The following is a 12,099-nucleotide window of genomic DNA, read 5'->3' on the forward strand; positions in this document are numbered from 1 at the left end:
AACAGCAATTGAATGATGAAATACTTCGACAATGTCATCAATTTTGCAAACAGAAAAACAAGAAAAATAACATTTTAGAATATTGGAATTAAAGTTTTACTTCAAAAATAAATATAGTGTTTTTAATTTATTTTCCTATACATCGTTTTGACTTTTTGTAATTTTTTTAAAAACCTAAGTAGGAATTACCAACATTTCGGAAAAACTGTGCCATTTATAACATAATAAATCTTAAAGCATGTTTTGAATACATATGGAAACATAATTAATTAAATTGGAAGTAAACAATTAAAAGTGTATCATCATTGAACAAAGTTTTAATTTTTATTAAACAAATAAATAATATGATATAATTATTTTACTACTTACTTTTAATGAGATGGTTGAGCTTCTTTGCCCTTGCAGAGTGCTGGTTATCTGGCTCAATATTGGTCAACTTCAGTCGAAGATTGGCACACACACACACTCTAAGACGATTTCTGTATTTTGTTTTTATTTGAAGGAGCAATGAAAATCCTTTCTCACAAAGATAGGTTGTAGAAAACTGCATGACAATTTTCAGTGCTGCTTCAGATAATTCGGGAAATTTACTTCTCACTGAAGGCGAGGTTCAGAATTGAGCCAAACCAAGATCACAGAATTGCATTTTAAGTCCACTATCACTTGAAAGCTCAATTAACTGTTATTTTTTTTGATAAAGAAAGGTCGTTCTTGTGACTGCCAGCCTGAAATGTATCATGAACCCACAGAAATTTCTTATAAAAGTTATTTGGAAAATATGTTTCAAAATTCCGTTTCAGATTTTTGAGGTGGTCACAAACCCTTTCCAGAAACTCGGAATCAACAAAAATATCATTTTCCACTAAAAAGGATTCCATTGTTGAAAAAGGTGCAAATTGTCTCTCTTTTTCTATAATTAATCCATAAAACCAGTTTTTTCTTGTACCTTTATTTTGTCGTAGGCATCAAGGACAATTAAAGAATTTCCCTGAAGGGAGAGATTTAGTTCATTTAATTTTGAAAAAATGTCCGAAAGATATGATAGTATTCATAACCATGCTTCATCAACAAGGAGTGATGCAAAATCAGAATTACATTCATTTACAAATAATAAAACTTCGTACCTTAATTGAAATAACCTTGTTAGTACTTTGCCCTTGGAAAGCCAGCGAATTTCAGAATGAAGAAAGTTGTATATATTCACTGCCTATTTCATTGCAGAGTACTGAAAATAACCTGTTATTTAACGCTCAAGCTTTAATAAAAGTAACTAGCTTTGCAGCATCGTATAGCACAATTTTAAATTCTGGTGACATTCCTTTGGAGGTTAAAGCTTCCCTATGTATGAAACAATGTACCCAATTCATATCCGGAGCTACTTCCTTGACCATAGAAACAATCCCACTATGCATGCCTGTAAGGACATGATCTCCATCTGAACAGAAGCCTATACATTTTTCCCACTGGATTCCTATGTGTATTATGTAATTATTGAGAGTGTGAAATATTTCTTCTCCAGTTGTTCGGGATGGCAAAGTTCTACAAAACAGAAAATCGTCATGAATGTTGTTATCATACACATGTCTTACGTAGCATATTAACTGCACATCATTTGTAACATCAGTAGTCTCGTCTATTTGTAACTCATAATAAGGGCTCTTCTTAACTCTTTCGATTAACTGAGATTCTACTTCACCTGCCATATCATTAATTCTGTGACAAACAGTGTCATTAGAAATAGGAGGAATCAAATCAACATCTTTTAGTAACTTGTTGCCAAACATAGTTTTTACCACATCTTTTATAGCTGGAAGTAGCAAATTTTCCCCAATAGAATGAGGTTTCCCTGTTTTCGCTATGCGCAAACTTAAGAGATATGATGCTTCCAGTGCCTTGCTATTAATGGAGCCCATGGCCGAAACTATCTTTCCCATGATTTAATGTCCCTAAGCATCACTGAAAAAATTCAATTGGCTTATTTTTCACATCAGAATGTTTAGTTTCTAAATGTCGTCTGAGTTTTGCAGGTTTCATGCACTCGTTCAACAACACTTCATAACACAAAATACATTGAGGTTTCTATTCACTTTCATCTCCACACCAAGTAAAACCAAATTCCAAATATGAATTGTTATATTTCCTACTGTATTTTTTCTTTGAACTGCTAGTATCAGATTTACTCGCCGTTATAACACGTGCATCACAATTAGGATTAGCATCACCTGTTTTCATTTGCTCTTCTTTTCAAAGTCCTAGTTCTAAGCCACTTTTCCATTTTTAAAAAACGTTTCTGAAAAATATATAAATACTGGGGTTAACTCACGACACACTTTTTTCAAGTATCATTTAGCACTTCTGAAGATATACTGAGCCTTGGTTGAAGGAGGGAAACCTTCAATAATAAAAATCAATAAACAACAAGCAATTGGTTGAAATGTGGATAACACATGTTCACTTCAAATCTGACAAAACAGCAAGGGAAGGCAGAATCAATAAAACTAAATTTGTAGCGGCAGAATGACAAATAATAAGCGAGGGGTGAAGTGAACAACAATATAGTTTTATTGATTCTGCCTTTGAACATTCTGATGCAATTTGTTCATGTTTTTTAAGTCTCCATTTGATTTCAATAATTTTTACTTACTTATTCAATTTTAATTTTTTTTGTTTGGATAATTAAAAAGTATATAATTAATTAATTTAAGTCTGCCTACGGACCACCTGTTCCATCGTCGTGGACCACAGGTTGAGAAACACTGCTCTATGCTAATCACATATATGAAAGAAAGTTTCATTAAACCCTATATAGAATTAAAGTTATTGAAGTTAGCTGTTTGCTCTATGCAGATGAAGATATACTGCTAAACAAATCTAGTGCACGTCTTCTGGATTCCCTAACTAAATTGAATAACAGTAACAAATTTGTCATGAAAATAAGCAAAGCATAAAGGACCAAAACTATGAAAATAGGCATTCAGCTGCATTCTCAATGAAGAAATAGAACAAGTAAAATATTTCAGCTGTTTATCACAGTTTTAGTGATGATGGCAAATTAATATGGAAATAAACAAAGGAATATGCAATGCTGTATGGTGTGGAGCCAGTTGAATAAATTGGTGGAATAAGAGAGGAATTAGCCAAAACACTAAACTAGCAGTATACAAGTCAGTGTTCAAACTAGTTTTATGTTGTGGATCTGAGAGTTGGGTTAGAAATGAGTTCTTTATTTAAGATTATAGAACCACAGATATGAGAGTTCTGAGAAACAAAAAGACTTAGTAGTTCAAGATCTAGTTGGATTGATTCAATCAGAAGTACTCTAGAACACCAAAATATTAGATTTAATAATATTGGAGGTGCTGGCATGTGATAGAGTGATTTGGAGGAAGTTTGTTGATAGGATATTAGTAATAATGTAAACTTAATTTTGTAGTACTGTTATAGTAGCATGTATACACCTTGAGGGTACATATCTGGAAATTGATGCTGATTGATTGATTGGTTCATTACTGAATTACAGTTTGATGTTTGTCTGTTATTGTCATAGTTGAAGTCTTTTTTAATGGCTGATTTTCATGCCAAAATCTTCATAACTTGGATAGATTCTAATAAGACTTGTAGCAGATTTATTTAATAAGATATTGTCATCTGCATTAATTAAGAAACTAAGCTTTATCTCTTAATTTATTATTATTATTATTACATGACACCTCCAGGGAGTCCAAAGACTAATCAAGGGAGGGTACATACTCTACAACTCTCTGTCTCCACCACTCACTCCACCAACTACAACGAATCACATCTACCATCATCATCTACACAAACTCCATCTGCCACCCACCACCACCACTAGTATTTTCATAGACAATCGCAAACATCCATGCTCACGGTGGGATTCGAACTTGCAGCCTTTTGGCTGGAGAGCAGATACACTAACCACTCGGCCAATCTGGCCGGCTAATCTAATCTAAGTTTAATCTGATTTTCTTACTCTGTACAATAGAGTAAGAAAATTCCTCTATTTCTCACTGTTTTATTTTCATTTCTGTCAATTTGTATTATAAGAATGTTAGTCACCTATGCTATGACATTCTTATGAAATCTCTAAATTAATGATCTGAATGTAACCACTGAAAAACTTTTATCACCATATTTCAGGTCAGATATTATCTAATACTATATATATTTCTGCATTTAAAGTTTCTTGATAAAGACAGAAAAAATAAGAGAAAGTTGGACCATCACTGCTTACAGTAAGACTCAGGGAGATTTTGAGATTCAGAAGTGGTTAATCGATGAATGGAAGGAAATATCATCCCTAGGTGCAGAGGAAGAGACATACTGAGGGAAGAAGTTGTAAAGACAGCAAAGTGCCTGAAGAACCATAAAAGCACTGAGAATGATGAAATCATTGGGGAGATACTGAAGCAAGAAGACAAGATAATGATAAATTACACTAGTTGTGTAACATTGCATGGTATGATGAGAAAATACCAAAAGAATGGACAAGATCAATTTTAATACCTATTAGCAAAAAAAATAGGAAGCAAAGTGGACTGAAAAAAATAGAATAATCATTCCTAACAAGTAATGTGCAAAAAGTACTTATATAAGGAAACTAACAGAAGAAGAGACAGGAGTACAGAGTACTGTACCAGCTATTAATATTAAGGTTAATTGTGGAGAAAACTACATAAAAATATAAAATTCATGCCTGACTCTGCAAAATGGATAATTGTCAAGGATTCTGTGAAATGAATATTGGAATTTGAAAGAACATAATATAGAAAGGTCATGTGAATTGGGTGGAGGAAAAAGGTAACAAATAAAATAACTCTATGGATTAAGTAAATTGGAAAGAGAACCTATTGTAGAAATTAATTACAAGAAACTTACCTTTTGGCACGTGTGTATGCACGCGTGCACGTTGGATGACAGTAGAAAGATCATAACCTTGATATTCAGTAGAATGAATGCCATTAATAAAAGAGGATAACCCAGATGAGAGTGGGTAGATGATGTAAAGAATTCCCAAGAGTTGAGTGATGGACAGAAAGGGATTGTAGAAAGTAGCAAAAACTGCATTTGATACAATGGACATACCAATAGGCACTGATGATATTTCAGCATTTCTTGTCAAATATCATCTACACCAGTTACTTCTCCATATTTCAGGTTTCTGATGATTTATTTGAACAACAAATATTGATATTCAGTCCTGATTACATTTCTCATGGACATTTTCTACTATTTTCTATAATGTTACTAAAACTATTATCTTAATCATTTCTCTACTGTATGTATGTTAATTTTTGTTGTTTTTCTCTCTTTCTATTGGCATGAAAATTATCCATGTTTAGCTCATTTCTGAAATGTGAAGAAAAGGGTCACAAACTGTCAGCTAGTTCTCTACCTCTCAAAAATGCTGCCATGTTAAGAAAGAAGCTGACTGTTAACATGGCAGATGGCAGCATTTTTAATAAGCCTAGAAGCCATCAGTTATTCAGTGTCCTTCTCTTGATTAATAGCAGGTATCCTTTTACACCATCTGCATCTCTAGAACAGTTTAGAGAAACTTATTACAATTTTGTTGGGTTGTTGGCTGAGTGAATTTCAATTCCACTGTGTGTTTGAATGCTTTTAGATCAATTTCATTTCCTGTGTGAGACTAGCATCCTGTTTATTTTATGACTGAAGTAGCTTGAAAATTTTTCATGTCTGTTTCTATCAAGGTTCTCAGATCATCTGACTGTTACCCTCCAATGGTACTAATGCACAATATGTTTTGGACCTTTCATGGGTGGGATATTTTCAAGGCTGTTTATCATGTTTGGTGTAAAGTCATTATCAACAAACTGCAATCATATGGCAGTTTACTGAGAAGGGGAAGAATCTTAGGTGGAGATCTTAAAAGTTTTTTCATATGGAAATATTGGTTTCTTCTCTTGCAAAACTGACAGCCAACCCAAGAATACTTTAAGTTGACAAACATAATGCACTCATTCCAGCAATAATTTGAACTGACTCCAGCACCAAAAAACTTTAATCATTTACCATATGTTTGGGATAATAGAAATTCAGAATAAATAAATTTTATAATTCTGAATTACGTTATTTAAATTGCTTTAATATGTATGAATATAGTGATAACTCTTATGTGATCAACTCTTTTCTCTTTAAACTCATACCTTTACTGACTCACATGCATATGAAATGGTTAAGGATTTACTTTAATTATATCTTAATATTATTATATGTGTATCAGTAAATACTGCTAGACATTCTTCTAAGCATATTTCTTTGAATTTGCATATTATTATAGCTTTCTTAATCACAGCCTTACCTTTAATTTATTCTAGGATTTGAAATTTGAAAGAAAACGGATGGACAAATGCAACATCATTATATGTACCCCAGGACGTCTTTTACAGCATATGGATGAAAATCCTCTCTTTTCTTGTGATAATTTGAAAATTTTGGGTAGTATTTTTTGGTATTTTTTTTTAGTACACTTTTTTTTTTTTAAGTCTTAGTCTTTAGATTCAGTATTGTTATTGGGTCTTATCAATCTTGCATTATACTTTAAAGCTAGTGTTTCCAAAATCGTAAGTTTTTTTTTTTTTAATTTGTGCTTATTTATTTTTTGTATCAGACTCCAACTTGAAAAGTTGCAAAATTGGTAGCACATCAGTACTATAGTAGGTGCATTATAAGGAGAAAGAGGGTATCTGCTGACATGTTTTTTGAACAGCAAGCTTGGGGACTTTGTGGAGGCTTTTCCATAGAAGAGAGGTAAAAGGGATGAGGAAGGAAGGAAGACAAAGAGGATAAGGAAGAGAGAAGTTGATTTAGTAGGTTGGATCAAAGGATCAATAATGGATGTTGACCAGCAGCTTCCGATTGTCTTACAATCTTATGAAGAATCTGAAGAAACATTGTCAATGAAAAAATATATATAAAAGATACATAAGGCAAAAATAGAAGTGCATGAATAAGTAAGACAGAAAAGTGCAGGGTAATCAGTTAATCGGAGTTACTTTTCTCAGTAATATCACACATTATTAGAAAGTGTGAAATGTGTGAGCACTGTTCCAAAATTGGGTAGGTTTAGGAATTTATACATTGGCTGTAGCTGTACAGGTGAGAAGAAGCATCTTAAGTGGAAGTATACCTAGTTTTGGGGAGACTAAGATGTGGAGGAGAAAGTCAAAAGTACAGCAAGTTTTAGCTAAGATGCTTTTGTGCTAGTAAGCAGGAAAACAGTAGGTGAAAGTACACAGCTCTAGGATGTCATATTAGTGTTAATGAAGAAATAAGAGGAGAGGAAGATATCCTACCATGATATGTAATCAACAACTATAGAAGATTCCCATCCCAGCAGTATCCAATTGCAAAGGGCAGAAGGCAGACCATAAGATGGTAGTTTACTGAGCAGGCCTCTGTGCAAGACCTGATCAGTTGCCCTAGAAATGTTATAAACTAAAACATGAATTCTTCCAAACTTTTCCATGGCTTGTATTTGTGTGTGTGTGTGGGGGGATGCCTAGGAGATATACTGTATTTATTAGAATGTAACTCACCCTCACGTATATCTCACACACCTGATTTTACTTTATGAAAAAAGAAATTTAAAAGTTATGCATTTATACTTCACACATGAAAAAAAGTTTAAATTTTTAAGAAATAGATAGCAAATGTTGTTATGGCAGTTTCAAATATTTTGGAATTCAGTTGAAGAGAATTAGCATTTCAACTCAACAATTTGTTGGCTTGCTTTTGTCATTGGGTCACACACTCTTCTGTTAATACCGCACCAATCATATGCATGTCTTCATAGCTGTGCTATCATTTCATTTCTCATTAGTCATTTGCTAATTTGAATCTTTAGCGACAATGCTAATTGTCGGTAAATATTCAAATATATTGCATTATGAAGGTGAGCAGCCGATCGAGTAAATAACGTGGATAATTAAAATTTAAATGTATTCATTTTATGAATAATGTAAACAATTATAAATTTTAATGAATACTGAGGATTTAATTACAAACATCAATTTAATTAGTTCCTGAAAACCTTTAGTTTCCGAAAATCCCCACATACATCTCACACCATGCTTTTTTAAATTTAATTTTTGGGGAGAAGTACGAGTTATATTTGAGTAAATACGGTACTGTGGACTGAGGACAGAATCCATATTGTTAGCCGCCAGTTAGCTGGTTGGACTCCAGCTAATGAAGAAGTTAACTATTGATGGCCTTCTCCATGATTTTTAAGAGAACTGAAGTAATTATAGAAATATAATTTTATTAATACAGACCAGTTTACAATAAAACTTATATTAAAACCTACCAGTTTCACCAGCAAACTGTCTGGCTTTTTCAAGGCGTTTACGGATATATGAAAACTAGTAAATGCAAATTGAAAGGAACATAAAAACGTTGTAAACCAACTAGTAGCTATGATTACACGTTTTGCGTGACAGAGAGGACTTATTGTTCTTATTCATTATCACGCATGCGTTGTAGACATGTAATGTGATTAGTGACTAGCTGTAGTTCAGATTGATTGAGAGAGAGGATCAAGTTTTTCCACGAACTGTTTAGAATTACACCCTGATTTCTGTTAAGGTTTCTGCCGGTTATTGACACTATTGTGGCTTCCTTAAATAAACGATGCCTGTAGTCGTCATCGAGATATGGCATGGAGCTGTAGACGTGTAATGTGTACAGAAATGTACACATTACACATCTACAACGCATGCGTGATAATGAATAAGAACAATAAGTCCTCTCTGTCACGCGAAACGTGTAACCATAGCTACTAGTTGGTTAACAATGTTTTTTATGTTCCTTTCAATTTGCATTTACTAGTTTTCATATCTCCATAAATGCCTTGAAAAAGCCAGACAGTTTGCTGGCGAAACTGGTAGGTTTTAATATGTTTTATTGTAAACTGGTCTGTATTAATAAAATTGTATTTCTATTATAAAATGACCAAATATGTATAATTTAAATAGTTTAATGAAATAATTATAATTGGACAGTGTACATATAACAAAAAAGTGATGTACCTTTAAAAAAAAATATATTATGAAAAGTAACATAAGCTTTTTAGAGATTTTTTTTTTTTTGTACACTATATAAGAAAATTATCTTTATGCAAAGTCTGCTCTTTATATAAAGATGTTAGTTCTTTTGCTCTAAGATCCTATTTTTTCTCATTATACTTGACGTGATTTATACTGTCAAGTAATGGAAGTTTAAAAGGGGGGGGGGAGGGTCCTGTATCATTGCTAATGCTGTTTACTCCAAGTGTATTGGAGGATACATAAGGCAATGCAAATAAAGAAACATCAAAATGAGCTGAGACAATCATATAGTGATAATTCAGAATTACAATTGATTCTCACTATAGTAAACACCACTATAACAAACTCACTCATATAGTAGTTTGGAAAATGAGTTGAAAGCAAGAGGGAATATATGTGGAATTTTAAGCTGGATGATTATGGGTAGCTCTATAGTCATCTAATATCAATGCCTTGGATTGGTGACTAGGGGAAAGGAGTTTTTTTATGTGGGTTCCATCCACAAAAGGCTTATTTGTAAACTTGTAGTACATTTGCGCCATGGACAGACTAAGGTGTTTTTTCCTTCTATTTTTATTGATTAAACTTATTTTTTACATAGTCTAGAAATCCTGCTCTAGAGACCAAACATGGAAGTTTTTCAGGCCATTTCAAGCCATTCCAAATAAGCGAGGTGGTGGTGGTCTTACACTAGACAATGAAATTCATCTTCCACCTAATGGAAGATAGGTTGACAGAGTATGAGAATAGATTAGGATGTGCATCTGATACAAACAGCTTACAGCTGTATACCAAGAGTTAGACATATAAATAGAGTAGTAGTGAAATGGATTAAAAGTGAAATCATTGTGCGAGCAGTATGGTAAAAGATGTTATGGAGAAGGTATATCAGTAATGTTCAGAGGCAGGTTAGAAAAGTGACAACCATTGTAAGGAGAAAGTGAAGTATGATAGTAGATTAAATAGTCATGCCAAATAAAATTAAAGGGGATTCTTTTTAACCATGGCAAACAAGAGGAAGAATAATGGAAGGGTGCCAATAATTCACATAAACTGGTATATGGATGACTTTGTTATAGTGATGTTTACTGTAGTAAGGATCAGTTATATTTCTAAATTATCAGATTGACATAAACATAATCATGGATTTTTGAGGGTAGGGCTTGCTTTAGTAATCTATTTGCATTTTGTTGTAAGGTTATAAATGTATTGGATAAGTGAGACTCATAGAATACAGTGATATCTTGGACTTTGCTAAGGGCATTTGATAGATTGCCACATGAAAAGTTAGTGTACATGACTAGGAATATGGGAATGTATAATAGATTGGTTATATATGGAATTGGCGATTGGCTTTGTGAAAGCACGTTACAACTTTTGTATGGTAGGCAGTGTCCCAGAAAAGAAAGGTAACAGTTACTAAATTTTATGATGACAAAACAGAGTACTACATTCTTTAGTTCTTATTACACATAATTATACTGAAATATTCTTTCCTTTGATGTGGGTCCAAAAGGGCAAATTTATATAAATTATCAATAAAAATAATTTAATAATAAAGACAAATGATAAAATTCACTGAAACAATAAGAAAGGAGGTAACTTGCTGTGGAGACACTCAGTTTTCACAATGTACTCAGTCATATGATTTGGTCTTTGACTTGTGTTTGCAAGATAATTGTATTTTTTTAAACAATTAAAAAGCCTTTTCATTATGTAAAATGCTCAAGTATATAATTATATTGAGTTAATTCATGTCACGAACTGTGAAAATAGTTTAGGACTATACTGTATTACAACTGTGCACCTACTCAGGCATTAAAGGTGTTGGAAGAATACATGAAATGTATAGATGTACTACAGCATATAAGTTAATTTGTTTTTAAAAACAAAACAAATTTTGTTTTTAACTTGTTTGTTTATAATTATCAGTTTCTTTTGTTAATGAAATTATATTATGAGAAAAGCACAATTTTTTTTTAACATATATATGCTGGGCATTGTCTACACATGCATAAACTGCTGCAGGAACTAGCTTTAGTGTATGTATACCGCTTCTGCATCAAGCAGTGGCATTTTCACAAAGCTTATATGGCATGTTAGTTGCAACTTTTTTTTTTTTTTTTTTTTTTTTTTTTTTTTGTAGAATTTTATTTGTAAAATTAGCATTTGCGAAGTGTCTGGATGATACTGAATATCCCAGATGTAATTCAAACTGATTTCAAATTATATATATTCTCATATTGATCTTTTTGTTTTATATAAGTTGTGTGCTTTCTGTATTCAATGGCTGCATTATAAAGCTGTTATACATATTTTCTGGAATTGAAGATTTGAAAGAGGATGTTAGCTGTTGTTTGCATGCACACAGCATAGTATGTTGGTGGAGTATTTCGTTATGAAGTGTGTCAAATATTCAGTTTTGCTTCAGTATTTGGTTGAATCAGTAGTAAGATTTGGTATTTGACTGGCCAAAGCAGAAAAATTCCTTTTACTGCATCATAACAAATGCAACCGATCAGGAAAAGTCTCCCCTTATCTTGAGTGATTACATATAAAGGCATGTCATTTGCCATAATTACTTACTTTGGTGTATTTATTTTAGTCTGTATTATGCAGTCTTAAAAGTGTTTATATTATGGAGCATTAAATTTTGTTGTAAAAGATTGAAAAGGATTCAGTTTTGCCCATAATTAATAATAATGATAAAAATATTTGGAAGTTTTATGAATTATGTGCAAATTCAAAATTTGCAAAATGCAAAATATACAAGCAAAAATATCTGGGTGATACAGAAAAGAGGAAGAACAAATCTCTGATTAATCGTATAAAACCACAAGTATAGATGAATTTGTAAAACAAAGCAATGAAACTGAATTATTAAACCACAAAGTCCAAAATAAATAAAATAATGAAATAAAATTAAATAACCTAAAAAAATAGAATAAATAGATGAAAAATAGATAAAATCGTTGCATATTTGCAATGATAAATGCTATGGCTGAAAAGA

The 12,099-nt window shown here is 32.3% G+C and overlaps 1 protein-coding gene across 1 annotated transcript in view; it reads left to right on the top strand.

Moving 5' to 3' along the window:
- LOC150100970 (putative ATP-dependent RNA helicase DDX10) overlaps positions 1-12,099 on the top strand; it is a 293,342-nt gene that overhangs the window by 63,643 nt on the left and 217,600 nt on the right. Inside the window, exon 5 of the mRNA XM_090401236.1 lies at positions 6,360-6,480. Within this exon, the coding sequence (XP_090257362.1) occupies positions 6,360-6,480 (121 nt within the window). The remainder of the gene's footprint in view (positions 1-6,359; positions 6,481-12,099) is intronic.

Source organism: Typopeltis vanoorti, chromosome 12 (assembly GCF_054136105.1).
Source record: "Typopeltis vanoorti isolate ZY-2024b chromosome 12, IOZ_Tvanoo_1.0, whole genome shotgun sequence".
In the NCBI taxonomy this organism is placed as follows: Eukaryota; Metazoa; Arthropoda; class Arachnida; order Uropygi; family Thelyphonidae; genus Typopeltis; species Typopeltis vanoorti.